This window comes from Hyaena hyaena, unplaced genomic scaffold (assembly GCF_003009895.1).
Source record: "Hyaena hyaena isolate Hyena2069 unplaced genomic scaffold, ASM300989v1 scaffold_409, whole genome shotgun sequence".
Classification (NCBI taxonomy): Eukaryota; Metazoa; Chordata; class Mammalia; order Carnivora; family Hyaenidae; genus Hyaena; species Hyaena hyaena.
In genome coordinates, this window is record NW_024081046.1 from 1056696 (window position 1) to 1074345 (window position 17650).

Consider the following 17650-nt stretch of genomic DNA (forward strand, 5'->3'; position numbering starts at 1 on the left):
CCTGCGGCCCTCCCCCCCACCCGCCACAGGCTCCCACGCCCACTGCTCCCGGCAGCCCGCCATCCCTGCAGCCTGCGACCGGAAGCCTGCTCTTTGCCCCTCTGAGGGCGCCCCTGCTCAGGTCCTAGCAGCTGGGGCGCACCCCCCAACTCAGAACAGCCACCATGCCCCGCGGGCCCTCACTCTGCCTCTGCCAGTGTCTACAGATGCCAGTGAGGGGTCCTCACAGCCCTTCCGTCCACAGGAGACGGAGAGCGCGTGTCAGGGGGTCAGGCCCCAGGACACCAGCATTGGCAAATCCAGCAAACTGTCTGAAGACCAGCCCCACAGGACCCCTGAGCTGACTGAGCGCAGATGGAGGCGTAAACGCTGCGCGGCCTGCTGTGAGCACAGGGACAACGAGGCAGGAAGTCCCTGTGGCCCTGGTTAGTGCCGGGAGACGCTCCACGCTCCTCGCGGAGAGCCAGGGTCCCCCGACTCTTGCACGCGAGTCCAGACGGCAGCCAGGGCCATGGTTCTGGGGCGGCTAACGAGGACGTCTCGGGTGCTGGCCGAGGCCACTCAATGCCACACACGGCAGAGGGGCCACCGAGGGACACGGATGACCGCTCGCTTGAAGAGGCGAATGAAGGAGCCACAGCTGCCGGAACAGGAGGGATGGGCAGGCGAAAAGGACTTAGAAATGAGCAATTTTCAGGCTTAACTTCTTCCTCCAACTGTGGTAACTGCCGCACGTAACACCCATCAAGTGGGTCCAGATCCGTGAGGCGGCATTACGGGCATGGGGCTCTGAGCAGCACGAGACCGCGGCCCCCGGAGGAGAGTCAGGCGGAGCCCACGACTGCCAGCCCTGCCTGGGGCCCGAGCACGGGGCCGCCGTGCCACGGAGACGACATCGGAGCACAGCCTGGGCCAGTGGAGTCCTGGGTTGGAAGGAGGGAGAGGCTCTGTGACGCCAGTAAAAGGACGAGGGGAGGCTGTTCGGCACCAGATGTGGTTAACTCATCACCTTCACAACAAAAATCAACGTCTCCCGAAAAAACGACAGACCCAAGCACCCCCAGCGCACTGCCCACAGCGTCCGGCGCACAGGTGAGCAAGGACGAGAAAAATGTGACCACAGTCAGGATGCAGGAAAGGCCACATGCTGAGTTTACCAGATAAATCCTTTCATACACCTACTAAAATACAAATACATCAAAAACCTGACGGAGGGGCGCCTGGGGGCTCAGTCGGTTAAGCGTCCGACTTCGGCTCAGGTCATGATCTCGCGGTTCGTGGGTTCGAGCCCCACGTCGGGCTCTGTGCTGACTGCCAGCTCGGAGCCTGGAGCTGCTTCAGATTCTGGGTCGCCCTCTCTCTCTGACCCTCCCTTGTTCATGCTGTCTCTCTCTCTCTCTCTCAGAAATAAATAAAACATTTAAAAAAATTATTAAAAAAAACCCTGAAGGAAAATAATACCAAGGACAGAACAGATATTGAATCTCAGAACTAGACTACGTGAGAGGAAAGCGCCTGCTCAGGGCTCACAGCAGACAGGGCACGGTGGAAGCGGATCACCTCTTGCACAGACAGACCCAACAAGATCTAAAAACGAGCGGAGACTGGGGGACCTGTGGGCAGTATTGATGGCACACTCGCAACTCAAGTCCCAGGAGGTAGAGAGCGAGAATGACGAAGTCACAGCCAGTAACTTCCCAAACCTGACGAGATGCCCTGTCACATATCTATCTGAGCATCTAGCAAACCCAGGAAGGAGTTTTTAAGGCTCCGAGGAATCCCATGACCACGACTCTGAAAACAGAAGGAGCAGGAAGACTCACGGCATACAGGGCACCCTGGAAACAGCGCACATTTACATCAGGGACTTGATGGCCAGTAGAACCACGTCTTCAAAGTGTTTAAAGAGAATAACTACCTGCAAACCCAGAACCCAGTGACCAGCAAAAATCCTCTTCAAAGACGGGGATGAGGCAAAGTCATTTCAGATCTCTGGGCTGTGTCTCTATCTCTGGGCTGTATCTCTATCTCTGGGCTGTATCTCTGTATCTCTGGGCTGAGATTGGGTATGTGGGACGGAGAGCCAGCAGGACTGGCCAGGAAGGAGGTGAACATAAGAAACCATTGTTTCCTTCTGAAATCTTCTCCTTTTTGATGAAAACCACTGGCTGCCAAGACCAGACGACAGCACTACCAGGTAAGGGGACGTATTTTCACAGAGGAGGGGTCATACTCCATGGAGGAGGATCCACGGCCACAACCGCGTGGAGGCAGGGAGCAGGCTGAGCGGGGAGAAGGGCTGGGGGGCTCTGCTATTGGGGAGCGGGGACGTGTGCGTTAACTGGCCCTCATGGACTCTGCTGCCTGAGGACCCGTGGTATCGGCCCTCGAACAGCCCACTGGAATCACAGCCGAGGAAGTGGGCAGAATTCTAAAAGTTAACCTCGAGGAAGGCAGGGAAGGAGCCGCAGGAAGCAGAGGGAAAGCAGAAGACGTGAGGCCGAAGAGCAGCTCAGCAGGATGCAAAGCACATTGGGGCCGGGGCTCCAGGCCCCGCACAGGTGGTCACAGCAGGTGGAAGGCAGATGGCGCCATCCACCCGACACGTGCTTCCAGGCCGTGCTCAATGCTCTCAAGGTGCACGGAGGACGGGGCTTGAAAGGACGGAGGAGGAGGCTGTGCATTGGGGGGGAGGGGGGGTTAACACTGTGCACTGGGGACTTCAAGGCAGGGGGTCACTAGAGGCTAAGAGGGCGTGAGGAGACACGGCCCCAAACATGAGGACACGCGTATGGAACCACGCAGAGCAAAGCTCAGGAGCCATGGGGTGCGAGGCACCAGGCCGCTTGGAGCCGGGGGCCCACACGCCTCTTGGCACTCGCCAGAATGAGCACACTGCGCCCGGGGAGCCCTGACCTCAGGGTCAGCCAGCGAGGGGACATTGACAGGAGCTGCCAAGAGCCCTCCAACAGGTACGGACGGTGCTGTCAGCTGCCATCAGGGCTCCTCACGTCGACCTGCCACGGGAAGTGTGGCAGCCTGGACGCCTCGGCCAGAAGCAGCCACTCGGCACAGCCCCGGGCCCAGGGCACTCTGCTCTAAGGAGTGAGAATACCTCCCAGCTCCCAATGCATCTTGTAAAGTCAGCATGACCTTGACATCAAACATGACAAAGGAAGAAAAATGCAGGCCGATGTCCTCACGAACATACACACAAGACCCTCTAACAGAACATGGGGGAAGAAGTCGAACCTGGCAATACATTAAAGAGTGAAAAGATTAGGACGTCGCAGAGCATGCATGGTTGGTTCAACCCTCAAAACTCAATCAGCGTAATTCAGGAGGTAAAGAACGAGGGAGAAAAGGCACATGGCCGTCTTCACAGCCACAGAAGAAACACAGTTTGGGGTTAGAGGGCCAGTCAGCAATGTGGATGCTCCCACGCGTGCGTCCTACTGTGGGCAACCGGGTCTCAATGTCAGGAGAATTAGCAGAGAAAAAGGGGGAAACTACCAGTTATTTAAAAAACTCAGGCATATATGAAAAAAAGCTAAGAGGAAATAAAAAATTTACTCATTAAAATTAAAAGTAGGCCAAAGAAAGAATTAGAGAATCCGTGAAATCAAAGAACTGATGGAATCGAGGACGCTGGGAACATGGCACGTGTGCTTTCCAGCCACCCCTCCCCCTGCCCCCTGCACCTGTGCCCGTGCCCACCTGGCACTGCCCCTGCCCTGAGCAGTCCAGGGCCCACCAGCCAGGACCGCATCCTCCTCCCATGGCCCAGCCTGTCCGTTCTAGGCATTTCAAGGCCCCCTCTGCCCTCCTGCTCTCAAATGGGTGCCGCCTTGGGCTCAGGCCCTGTCCGCAGCCCAGGTGACCTTCCTGGAGGCCCCTGTGAGCCCTGGACGCACAATTCCCACTGCCTCTCAATACAGGGGTGTCTGTAAGGGGCTGTGGGTCCGCTGCCAGCCTCCCGCAGCTCCGTCCCTCCCGGCCCGTGCTGGCTTCCATGCCACCACCTCACCTGCGCCCCAGCACCAGCTCTGTCCAGACTGTTCTCAATAGCAGAGCAGCCATTTGACAACTGAAAATACCTCCTCTGTGCCAAGTCCTCTGATGACACCACCCCTGGCATAATCCCTGTCCCTGGAGGACTTGACAGGCCCCCCTTCTGCACGTATGTAGGACTCTGCTCCTGGAGCGCCACCCTCCCAGCCCCCAGGCTGTCCCCTCTGTCTGGGCGCTGACAGGAAGTCAGCTTCTCAGGGACCCATGGGGACCACCCTGCCTAAACAGCACCCATCGGCCCTCCCTCCCTGCTTTACTGCCTTCTTTGCACTTAGCACAGCTGGCCTACTGAAAGCAGAGTGGAGATGGAGGTGCGGGTGTAGATGCGGTGCAGGTGCAGGTGTGATTACAGATACAGGTGTAGGTGCAGGTATGAGTGCAGGTGCAGCTATAGATGGAGGTGCAGGTGTGGGCACAGGTGTAGATGGAAGTGGGTGCAGACGTGGGTGTAGATAGAGGTGCAGGTACAGGTATGGATGCAGATGCAGGTGTAGGTATAGATGCAGGTGCAAGTGCGGGTGCAGGTGCAGGTGTGGATGCAGGTGCAGGTGTAGATGCAGGCGCAAGTGCGGGTGTAGGTGCAGGTGTGGATGCAGGTGCGGGTGTGGATGCAGGTGCAAGTGTGGATACAAGTGCAGGTGCAAGTGCAGGAGCAGGTGTAGGTCCAGGCGTGGTATGGGTGTAGATGGAGGTGCAGGTGCAGGTATGGATGCAGATGCAGGTTCAGGTGCCTGGCCGTACCCCTTCACTGCATGTCTCTAGGGTCTGCTGTGGTGCCTGGCTCAGGGCAGGTGCTCAGCAAGTGTGCGATACATGCCTCCAACCTAGTGAGGAAAGAAGGCGCAGGGTCCCGACCACCTCAGCGGCATCCGGAAACCACAGCACCCACCCTGACCTCTGAGTGCGCCTGACACCAGGTGTTGGATGCTGGCTTCACACCACATGGTGGCCATGGCAGGGTCTTAATCGGGGCTCGCGGAACACAGACCACATACCAGCCCTGGCCTTTGGGGGTCGGACCTGATCTGAATCTTGTTCGCGCGTGCCTGCAGGCTCGGGGACCCTCGGTGCTGGAACCCAGACTGGCCCCTGCTTCACGTTAGCCGGCAGTGGGGGAACGTCAAGCCCTGCGTGGGGCACACGGATGGCTTCATCTCAGTGGCAGCCACGCAAGCCTGTCTGATACAGGCGGGGTGTCCTGCTTGCATCACTTCTGGGGGAAATAAACCGGATTTCATCTTTTTCCTTGTGTTGAGGGATTCTGCCTCGACCCTCTGCCACCACACTTCCCCCTCTGAGAGGACCACCCAGGACAAGGACGCATAGGCCACCTGTCCACCTTCTCCAGGATGTCTGCGATGCTGGTCAGCGGCTTCCGCAGGTGGCGTCTCAGGTTGTGCTGCAGCAAAGGGAGACACATGTTCCACTGTGTGGTGCACACCACGTGGACGACTCTCGGGTCACCCAGGCGCACGGCTCGCTGGAGTGCGACGTCAAGTCTCTGTATTATATTCAGCTGGGCCTGCAAAAAACACACCAACCGGTCTGTGAAGCCCAAAGGCGAGTCCCACGTACCACGTGAGGAGCCCGGTCCCGAGCCCGGGAAGCTGGAGGGCCAGCCAGGACCCGAGGTCTGAGCCCGACTGTGGCAAAGGTCCACATCATCTTTTCTAGAAGGGACTGGTTGTCTATAAGACGCTTCCTTAAAAAGCCTGCAGTGGCCTCTGCACACCCACGGACATGGTTCTCCTCCATGAATTGATTCCACGCAAGCGTATTTCTCAGCCTTACACGTTCATTGTGGCCTATGGCCCATTACGTGGACAACCCAAAGAACACGTCCTCTGTTCTGTGCTGTGTGTGCGCTTCCCACCAGGCAGGCTCTGGTCCCGCATTTTATGTGTGGAACCGGCTTACCAGCCCCACACTTCCCCAGAGCCCACGGGGGCTGCCGCAGGTCCTAAACCCGGCCTCGTCCCACGGCTTCTGGCCACCAGCGGCCTCGGGGCCTCCCCGCACTCTGCCTCATGAACGGGTGCCTGAAGCTGCCTGACTGTGCTCAACACGCCCCCGCTGCAGCCCCCAGGGCCACACGCACTGCGGCGTCTGCTGCCGTCTCCTGATCAAGCGTGGGGCCGAAGTGTTCTCTGTAAACCATCTTCTAACGGCGTTTGTCAGGCGCCTACCGGGTGCCAGATGGGAAGGTCACTGCTAGAGGAGCCGCGTGAGCAAGTCCGAGAGGAACACGAGTATCCCGCAGGCAGCAAGGAAGGCGCCACACAGAGCCCGCCGCAGGGGCGGGGGACAGGGCCCTGTGCCCGGCCGCGGACCTCCGGGCCCCCAGGCTCTCTGCAGTGCCACGAGCCAATCCCATGAGTGCCTGCTCTGGCTCCAAATCTCTGTTTCAACAGATTCTTTTCCTTTTAAGCTGCAAAATTCTCATTAACGAACGGTCTAAAATAATCTCTGGATTCCTTTTTTGGCAGTGGCTCCCGCTCCAAATCCTACCGCTTAAACAAGCAGATGGGAGAGTGAAACCAAGCTCACGTGGCCACCAGGTTCAGGCAGCTGCTGCCACGCCAGCTCCTCAGAGAGGCAGCTGCCTCCTCTCTGACTGCGGGTGGGGAGGGCGGCACACGTTCCCCGCTCCCAGATGGGGCCATCACAGTGAGTGAGCGCCGCACCCTCCCGGGGGAGGGTCCCCTGAATCCGCCCTCCTGGGGTCCTGCCTCTCCCCACGCACTCAGGGATCCCTGCGTCCCCAACAACCTCTGGCAACCCTCTTCTGCCCACCCCCGGGTCCCTGCCTGCCCCCCTTCCGGGCAACCTTGCCGCCCACCCCGAGCCCCTCAGTTTCCAGGCCCCGTGTGGCTGATGGCCCCACGCTGTGGCCCAGAGCGACTTTTGTCTTCCTGGACACGAGTCCGGAGAGCAAAGAGCCATGACAGGGACACGAAGGCCTGACCAAGGGCAAGTGCATGGGGCTATGGGGACGAGCACCTGCACTGGGGAAGTGGGGGGCTCTGGGGAGCTCATCCCCACCCCCCACCCCTGCCCAGGCCACGTGACCCCCACACACCCACTAGGTGAGCTGGCCCGGGAACCGGGGGGGGCCCGCCTGTGGGGACCCTGCTGGGGAGGCTGTGTACACCGGGGGGTCCGAGACACAGGAGGCTGGCCTTGGGTCCCCAACACCCGGGGGCCAGCAGCTTCCTGGACACGTGTGAAACCGCTCAGTGACGCTGACTCCCGTTCAAGAACTTACCTCAACAGCTGTTCGGACGTAGATTTTCATTTTACTTTCGAGTTCTAAAGCTTCCAGTTCATACTCCAGGCACTCAATTTCAATCAGCTTCCCAGGGTCCTGTGGGCACACACATGGGGATTTGTAGTGAAAGCAACCACACGTTCATTAACTTCGAGCAACATTTAAAAATATTAATGCACTAGGTAGAAACGCAACAAAAAACCATAAGGGAACACAAACATATATTTTAGAAAACTTAAAATTGTTCCCCTAAAATGCAAAACCTTAAGTGAGAAAGCAAAAGTAGCTTTTTTCATTACCTTTTTAATCATGGGGGGAGTAAGTCCATTTCACTGGCCATTGAAATTTTACATAAATACACCAACTTCAGATAAACTCTTATAAAGTGTGGCAAATGTGTTTTCTCCGACTTGGTCCCTGCTGGGCTAGGATGGGAGCGCCCTGCTTGGCGGAGGCGGAGGTGAGTCGCAGCGGGAGCCCGGGGTTTGTCTGGGTGGCATCTACTTCACTTTTCACAAAACTGCTAAGCTTTTCCAAAGGCGCTGTGCCATTCTGCGTCCCCAGCGGCTGGGCGGACAGAGAGCCCCACTCGCCCACATCGTCCCCCCACATCTGGTGCGGTTGGTCAGTCTGTTCATTTCAGCCATTCTAGTAGGCATGTCGACGTGACTTAATATGATCGCCGGTCTCTGCCTCGGATCCCAGCACAACGCTCCTGAAAGCCTCGCAGTTTCCCGAGTGACAGAGCACCAGAAGCATCTTTCCTTCTAAAGGCGTGACTCCCGAGGACTCCTGGGTGGAGGCCGGTCACACAAAGACCAAGCCATGATTAGAAGCTTGGGATTCCCAGCCCTGCCTCTGCCTCCGAGAGGGGGGGCAGGGGTTGGAATTGGATTCATAACTGGATCACACCTACGTGAGGAAGCCTCCATAAAATGCCAACAGTGCGGGGTTCAGGGAGCCTCTGGGTTGGTAAACAGGTGCGTGTACCAGGAGACTGAGCCACCAGCTTGACAGGGAGCCACTTGGTTGGGTCCCTCCCAGACTTCGCCCTCCGTCTCTTCATCTGGCTGTTCGCCTGCATCCTTTATCACATTGTTATATAATGTTCTTCTTTGTCTCATTACGCTTTTTGATTTTTGTATTAGCGTAGCTACCCCTGCTCTATTGGTTACCATTTGCATGGAATATCTCTTCCTGTCTCTTCACTTTTAGGCCACGTGTGCCCTTAAAGTGGAAGTGAGTCTCTTGCGAGCACATAGTTGGGTCTTTTTTTTTAATCCATTCAGTACTCTATGTCTTTAGATAGAAAAATTTAACCCTTTATATTTAAAGTAATTGTTAATAGGTAAGAAATTATCATTGTCATCTTTTCTGGCTCTTTTGTACTTCCTATGTTCCTTTCTTCCTCTCTTGCTCTTTTTCCTTTGTGATTTGATGATTCTCCATTGTAATCAGTTTTGATTCTTTCACTCTTTTGTGCGCTGTGCTTCACAGTTACAAAAAGCTACATACAGCATTTATAGTAATGACAATCTATTTTAAGTTGAAACAACTTCACTCACAAAAAAACTCTACCTTTTTACTCCTCCCCCACTACATTTTACGTTTTTTTATGTCACAATTTACATCTTTTAATGTTTTGTATCCATTAACAAATTATTGTAGTGAATTATTTTTAATAATTTTGTCTTTTAAACTTTATACCAGGTGAAGTCACTTACACACCACCATTACGAGTATTCTGATGTGACTATACACTTACCTTTACCAGTGAATTTTATACTTTCATATATTCTCATGTTACTAATTAATATCCTTTCATTTCTGCTTGAAGAACTCCATTTAGCATCCCTCCTAAAGCATGTCTAGTGGTGATGAGCTCCCTCAGCTTTTGTTTGTCTGAGAACAAAAGCTTTTATCTCTCTTTCATTTCTAAAAGACAGCTTTGCTGGATAGAATATACTTGTTTGGCAGTTTTTGAACATCATCATCCGATTCTCTCCTGACCTGCAACATTTATGCTGATAAAGCCATTGAGAGCCTTATGGCAGTTCCCTTGTATGAAATCAGTTTCTCTTGCTGCTTTCAAAATTCTCTTGTATAATAATTTTTATGATAAAACTCTGACAGTTTTATTATATCGTATGTCTTGGCGAAGTCCTCCCTGGGTTGAACCCACGGGACCTACGAGCTTCACGTACTTGGATGCCCATGTCTCTCCCCAGATCCAGGGAGACTTCAACCATTCTGTCTCTAAATCAGTTTCCCACCCCTTTCCCTGTGCCTTCTGGGACTCCCATCATGCAAACACTGTTTTGCTTGCTAGTGTCCCGTAATTCATGTAGGCTTCCCTTATTTGTTTTCATTTTTCCTCCTCTGGGTAATTTCATATGACTTTGAGTTTACGCATTCTTTTTTCTGCTTGATCAGGCCTGCTACTGGTGCTTTCCACTGCACTCTTCACTTCCTTCACTGTATTCTTCAGCTCCAAAATTTCCATTTGATGATTTTTTATGATTTCTATTGCTATTGAACTTCTCATTTTGCTCACATGTGGTTTTCCTGATTTCACAGTGCATCTGTGTGTAGCTTGCTGAGTTTCCTTAAGGCAAGTATTTCAAACTCTGGCAATTCATAGATCTCCATTTCTTTGGAATAGGCTGCTGGATCACTGTTGTGTTCCTTTGGTGAGGTCATTTCTCCTCGATGTGCTGTGTTTCTTGTGCTGATGTCTGTGCGCTTGAGGAAGTAGTCATGTTTTCCAGATTTTGGTGGGGAAAGACTTTCGCCTGTGGGTGGGCAGGACGTGGCGGTGACAGTCCTAGGGACGCTCCAGTGTCACGGTCTCCGTGCAGCTCCACCAGCCGAGGCTGAGGGATTCCGCAACAGGCAAGGCGGCTGGTCTCTAGTTTCAAGGTCTGCGGGAGTCTCTGGTGGTGAAGGCTGCCGGGGGCCTCCCGACCACTTTTCCTCCCACAAGGATGTCCACAGGGGTCCCTTTTGGCACCCAGCCTGGGTCGCAAGCACCCTAGCGGTGGCGGCAGCACTAGTGTCTGATGCACAGGCGCCCAGGCAGCAGCCGTGGAGCCGAAGACTGTGCTGTGGTGCTTACACAGTGACGGCAGCCCTGGGCTCCGGGGTGTGGCTGGCTGGCAGCGGCGACGCTTTGTGTGACACAGGTGTCTGTCACGCAGCCACGAAGCCAGGATCTAGATCTAAGAGCTTTAAACTCCACTCCAGCAACTATTCTCAGCCCTGTGTAACCTCTGAAGATTGTTCCCTGCTCTCCTTGCAGGGGCGCTCTCTCCAGCTTGTGTACCTTCCTCTGACCGGAACTGGGGGGGGTGGGAGGGGGACTTGACGGGGACCCGGTAGCTCTCCCGCGCTCCCCTCGTGCAGTTCACTCCTCTCGGCTCCTCCGTCCCCTCAACTGGAGCGCCGTGTCCTCCTGACCACCAGCCCCTCCTCAGTCCAGGCAGACGGCCGGCTTCACCCGTGCCCCCTCCGCCTGCCTAGAGTCCGGGCTCCAGGCGGCGAGCTGGGTGACACCAGGACGCACCCATTTGTTGCCCTCCTGGTCCTGCTTCCCGTCATGATCTATCATCCAGTGTCGTGAAGTACAGTGTTTCACATGCTGCTTGGTTTTTCAGTGGTTTCAAGCTTGAGAGCCCTTTGTTCCGTCTTGGCCAAAAAAAGTTCATTTCTTTCACTATGTCCCTTTCATATTCTTTCCCCTTTTAAGAAAAGGTTCACTTGTTTCTGAACAATCATATAGAACTACGTTTGTTTTTGCTTTATTTTTGTTTAACTCTCCTCTTAAGAGGCTGGTGCAGGATACCAGGCCTTACAGTTCAGTGCTGGAAACCTCCCCCTGCCTCCCGGGTTACGCCCCTTCCCTCTTGCTGACGTCTCCCCACACTGATCCAGGGGGGACCTGGCCTGGGCCTGACCCAGCTCTTGGACCACGTTGCCCGTCACTGCTGGGAGACCCTACGAAGAAAGAGCTGGCAAATCCTGGAAATCTGAACATGCCCACTTTAGAGAGGCTGTCATGGTCTTAACATCCATCCATCTGTTCAACAAAAATTTGCGGAGCACCTCTCCTGGGCCAGGCACCACGCTGGGAAGGGGGTGACAGCAGCCAATAGGCCAGGCAGGCCTCTGATCTCCAGAAGGCTGCACCCCCCGCAGGGAAAATGGACATCGTCATTAGGTATAAAGAAGGTCAGGATGTAAAAACTAATACTTTTCCAGGAAGGTATGGCAATTCCAAACCTATATGAACCAATACACATAAAAAATGACAAAGATATGATGTAAAACTGAGATATTCGTATTTTAGGGAAAGACATAACACATTTCTCATAGAGATCAATAGAGCAAACAGATAAAAGTGAGTGAGAATGTAAAAATTTGAACCTATTAGCACTGAAGTGCTATTTAATGGATCCATACAGAATCCTGCAGAACCACAAACGTGACTGATTTCCCTTCTGCCAAACCAAGTGGCCTATTCTCTGCACCGCGAAAGGGGCGGCATTCTAGAGCTTTATTTGGAGGGAGACTCGCGATATCAGCTGGTATTAAGACCTGCAGGTAACCCGGGACTAAACACAGCAGCTGCTCCATGGACAGCGCAGGGAGGGACCCCCCCCACCGCCCACCCCGCCACCGGTGAATGGTGCCACTGTGCGAGCGAATCCTCAGTCCAACCCCCTCATCCTCGCGGGCAGCGGCCACGGCCTCTGCTGGTCACCAGGCGCCGTGTTCAACACTGTCTGAGCCGCCACTAAACGAGCCTCTGCTCTGCGCGAGAGCCCGTGCAGTTTCTTATGTTAAAACACATAAACCGGAAGCCGGAACTCTTAGAAGCTTCTGGTGGAAATGTCAATTTTTCTTTGGAGGGCAATATTGTGATAGGTATTTTAAAATCTTAAAAGTGAAACTTCCCAAGTAATTTCATGTCAGTGACCTTATGTTAGGGAAAAACCCTAGTGCAGATAAAATCTTTAGGCACAAAATGTTCATTGCAGCCCTTCATGTAAAAGCAAAGAGAAACAGGATTTAAACATCCAATAATGAGGCTGAGGAGTAAGTTCTGGATCATGAATATAATGAAATAACGGTGCAACTGTTCAAGTGAATTGTGCAAACAGCCAGCGGCAACACGGGCCAGTACCAGTGACGGCAAGACCAGCGCATGATGCAAACGTCACGTCGTCCTGATGGCGTGATGTGCACGTGACAAAAACTAGGAGGAATTTACCAAGCATATGATTCTAGACCTGCCCCATGAGGGGCGTTTGAATTCCTTTCCCTGCTTTTTGCCTCTTACATTCAGATCCCAGGGAGCAGGTGCCGTGTGGCCGCGGTCATGGGTCACTTACTTGGCTGCTGATTTTCTTCAGGTCGGAGATGCAGTCAGCAGAGATCTCCTCACACTTCAAGGTCAAAGAAAGATGAGCCAGTTCAAAAAGCAAAAGAATTCTGGAAAGAAAAAACAAGAGGGCAAGGCATGGACAGAGGCACACACCTTTATGGGAGAACAGGCTATCGGTCGTTGTTCAACCAGGGTGGGAAATACAGCGAAGATCCTATGGCCGTGGTCCCCGAGCTGGCCCCTGAGCCTGGTCCCCGCCAGGCCCTGACACAGAATTTGGTGGAAACCCAGGGCTGTGTCCACTGGGTGAGCTGCTCCTCCCGCGGATGGGGACAAGTGCAGCCCGGGGAAGGCGGTGCCACAGTGTCACTGTGTGCGTTACCAGAGGACTGGGTGGTGACACGGGGCACACACACAGACCCCTGGCTAAGAGCTGGCCTCTTCCGACCACGGGACAAGCATCAACGCTGCCAGTCCAGGCCTTTGTGGGAAGTGACAGGCTGTTGCTAAAGTCTGTGTCGAGACGCAAAGAACCGATGACGGCCTAAGCAACTCCGACACAGACCGAGGCTGGGCAGCCAAACCACCTGACGCAGAGACTCAGTGTAAGACGGTAGGTGTCAAGGCCCCGGTGTAAGACAGGCCCCCTTCCTCGACCTTGACACTGACATTCCAGACCAGGCAGTTCTCTGTCGGGCAGAGGAGACCCATCTACACACCCCTGGCTGCCAGCCACGATGCCCGGAGCAGCCCCAACAGTGGCCACCAGCAGTGTCTGCAGATGTGCCAAATGTCCCCTGGGGACCAGCCGGTGGCCTTTCTGCCCTTCGCCAGCTAACCGTCACAGTTACCCAGGAGCCCAGACGGCTGATCGGCTGTAATAAGGGAACCAGGTGTCACCACCCTCCTCTCCTGGCACCGGGAATGGTGTGGCCCCCGCGTGCCCACCGTCTCTGCCCTCCTCCTCCAGCTGCGCAGCCCCTGGGGCTCCAAGGCCCTGGGAAGCTGGCCCCCTGACGTGCTGCCCCTTGGTGCTCCGGGGCTCCGGCCGCAAAGACCCGCTGCGCAGCTAAGAAGAGAGAGCCCGAGAGCCCGTAGAAATCACTGGTTTGTAGTCCTTTTTTGGTTTTAAACTAACAGAGCATTTCTCCCCACCCAGAACTGTAAGCACAGAAGCCGAGGTAGTGGGGTGTCAGCTGGGTCCCTCACCGAGCGGGGGGCCTGGGTCTTGGGGCAAGGAAGGACTGACAGCAAACGCAGCGAAGGCAGCACTGGCTGGCGGAACACACGGCCCAGGGAGCAGAGGACACGGCCTCTCCTCCGGGCCCAAGGCAGACGATGCACGAAGCCATGAGGGAACCCAACCGGACGCTTCTGTACGTCAAAAATTATTTTTAAAAACCTACAAGGGGCGCCTGGGTGGCTTAGTCGGTTAAGCGTCCGACTTTCGCTTAGGTCATGATCTCGCGGTTCGTGGGTTCGAGCCCCGCGTCGGGCTCTGTGCTGACCGCCAGCTCAGAGCCTGGAGCCTGTTTCAGTCTGTGACTCCCTCTCTCTCTGACCCTCCCCTGCTCCGCTGTCTCTCTCTCTCTCTCTCCTATAAATAAATAAAANCTCCCCTGCTCACGCTGTCTCTCTCTCTCTCTCCTAGAAATAAATAAAACATTAAAAAAAAAAAAAATTTTTTTTAAAAAATAAAAAAAAATAAAAAAAAATAAAAACCTACAAGGTACACAGACTGGGACAATTGATAAATATACTGGAGCTGGAGGGCTCAGGTTTTAAAATAAAAGCTTTTGTAAGGCAATCATAAATGACTGATACCCTGCTTACAAAAAATGGACAAAAGAAATCTATAGGAAGTTCAAAGGGAAAAATGCCGGTGAACATATGCCGAAACCCCATAATCGGAGGACCCGGAGGGAGGGCAGGCCGCCTCTGTCCGCCCCCTGAACTCAGCAGGAGGCCAGGCTCTGCGCCGCGTTTGCAGCATGCATCGAGGCCCCAGGGACCCATTTCTAGAAATTTCCCCTGGGGCTGCTCATCTGAGTAGTGAGACCCTCCAGGGGAGGGCCCAGGCCTCACAGAGGACGCCAGAGGGGACGCTGCACATTCGTGTGTACACATGCGTCCACATTCAAAAGTGTGTGCCTGGTTCCCACAACCTGAGGTGTCCTCACTGATCGTCTCAAGGGTCTGGAAACCCAGGTCAAGAACTCGGTTGTAGAGAATTTCGTGATGAAGAGACATGTTCGCCGTTTATATGGGGAAAGCAGGGAAAGCCTACGTGATAATAATGTTGAAAGTTTACACTGATTCCTTTTCAAACTCTACAATTATTACATATTAAAGTTGAAATTAAAAGTAATGAAAATCATTTTTAAAATGTGTACATACATCACCCCCTGCCCATGAAATCTGTATAAATTCAAGATGGAGAAGGAACTCATACACAAAGTGACAGTGAACCGGAGACGTCTTGTGGCCCCTGTCATCTGTCTAGACACAGGCTGCCTCTAGATGATGCCTGGTGATGCCACACCCCGGTGCCCACGGCCTATGTGATCCCTTCCCTTCAGTAACTAACTTCTAATCAACTGGAGCCCACAACATCGGGCAGAGGCCGCTTCCCTGATCACATCCCAAGCACCGCTGACTTCCTGTGCCGACCCAGGATCTGGAGCTGGCGCCTGTACGCACCTGCTCGGTCGGGCCTCGGAAGACACCACTACCTTGCCACCACCACCTTGATGGTAGCTGTGCCCGAGTCCCTGTCACACAGGCACAGGGAGGCCATCAGCACGCACCGCTGAAGCCCCACGTCTGTGACAGTTTGTGACGTAGCAGTTGAAAATAGACCCCGTAATGAGTTTTCTAGGGCTCCTGGGACGGATTACCACAAATAAGGTGGCTTAACAACAAGTTAATCTCTAATGTTCTAGAGCCCCGGAGACTGAGACCGAGGTATCCAGGACCACGCTCCCTCGCACGGCTCCAGGGCGAGATCCTTCCTTGCTCCGCCGGCTTCTGGTGTTTGCTGGCGATGTGTGGTGCTCCTCGGCTGGCAGCCATGGCTCTCCCGTGTCTGTCCCTATGGTCGCCCAGCCTTCTTCCCCAGGGGCGCCGTGCCCCAAACTTCCCTCTTCTCCCAGGGACAAAAGTCAGTGCTGAGGGCCCATCCTCGTCCACTGTGACCCCATCTTAACTTGATCACATCTGCAAAACCCCTATTTTGAGGTGAGATCACGTTCACCGGCAGCAAGAGTTAGGACTTGAACAGATCTTCGGGGACACAATGTCACCCATAACACCTCAAATCAAGTAACAAATGACAGACAGAGAAAGCATATAAATAACCACTGCGGACAACGGCCAGGATGTTCCATGCATTCGGATGCAGAGTTGATGAGAAAACCACCGGGAGCTCAAAACAGCAATTCTCAACAGCGGGAGCTCAAAGGCCTCCAGACACGGCTGAGTGTCCCACCTCGGTGATCCTCGGGGACGCGCAGACGGGCCGCAAAGCCACGCAGTAACCGCAGCAGCCACACCAGCGGGGTGCGGTTTTTATTTCAACACATACGACAATGTGACAGTGGGTTTGGAAGCAAACCCATCGTCTCTGTGGGAATGAACTAGAAGGTACATCCTGGTTCATTCTGTCTGCTTCCGGCTCAGCCACCCATTCCTGGGAATCCGACCCAGCACTTTTGCTAAACTCAGACAACACCCAGAGGGCTCTGACAGGCACAGAACTGAGACACTGAAATGCAGGGTGTAAAACGCTGTAATGGCCTGAGAAGCAGCTACACTTAGAAGTCACATTTGATGTCAAGAGTCCGATATGGAGATACGTGTCCCAAATGCTCCCCAAACGCACAAACCTCAAGACCGAAAAACCCAGTGGGAAGAAATCCACGAAAACCTGCACGACCCCTGAGGCTCCATCCGGTACTTAGCGCGGCCTTTTCTGCCTTCTGACATCGCCTACACTGACGAGGTTCGTACAGTGATTATGGGCGTGTGAAACTGGACACACTTACTTTTCCTCTCTGACTGCAGGGAAGCGCTGGTGATTGTAGTAACTTAACTGTTTATAGGTCTTCTTCAGAACTGTGTTGACATCTTCAGGTAACTCATTTTTATCCAGTTTCCTAGAATTCATTCAAACATTAAATAAACAAAATACCATGTCACATTTGTTCAGACTACCCCAAGAGAAACTCCCAAGTCTATGAACCTGTGTTTCCCACTGAACAGAAGGCCTAAAAAATCGCTTCTCCTTCGCTCCTTCACTCTCCAAGACGCCATCTCACACCTCCTTATCCTCCTCACTCCCAGAGCGAACCTTCTCCCTGCACAGCCCGGCCGCCGGGACTGGACCCGGGGCTCCCTCGTGGGCTGCCGCGGACATTCACTCCTCCCCGCACGGGGCCCTGGCTCGGCAACCTGCCTCCCCTCTCCTCACACACAGACGGGTCCTCACACGGACTGAGTTCACCACTGCCCGCTCCTTACAAGCACTGACCCCCTCGCCGCCTCCTCCTCACACACACTTCTGTCTTCACTGCTGTCACCTCACACTGATCTCACTGCCTCTCTCCACATGCAGAGATATCTCCACACTGCCTCCTCCTCACACGCACCGATTTGTTACCTGCCCTGCCCTCCCCTCGCACACTCACCCGCTCAATGCCATCTCCTCACACACTCATCCCCTCACTACCCTCCCCTCACACACTCACCCCCTCACCGCCCTCCCCTCACACACACTCACCCTCACCGCCCTCCCCTCACACACACTCACCCCCTCACCGCCCTCCCCTCGCACACTCACCCCCTCACCGCCCTCCCTTCGCACACTCAGCCCCTCACCGCCCTCCCCTCACACACTCACCCCCTCAACGCCCTCCCCTCACACACACTCA

At 54.3% G+C, this 17650-nt stretch overlaps 1 protein-coding gene across 1 annotated transcript in view; it reads right to left on the minus strand.

Annotated features, from left to right (window-relative positions):
- CFAP46 (cilia and flagella associated protein 46) overlaps positions 1-17650 on the minus strand; it is a 95561-nt gene that overhangs the window by 70910 nt on the left and 7001 nt on the right. Inside the window, exons 8-11 of the mRNA XM_039252420.1 lie at positions 16766-16876; positions 12730-12829; positions 7337-7435; positions 5403-5593 (exon numbers count right to left, since the gene is read on the minus strand). Of these exons, the coding sequence (XP_039108351.1) occupies positions 5403-5593; positions 7337-7435; positions 12730-12829; positions 16766-16876 (501 nt within the window). The remainder of the gene's footprint in view (positions 1-5402; positions 5594-7336; positions 7436-12729; positions 12830-16765; positions 16877-17650) is intronic.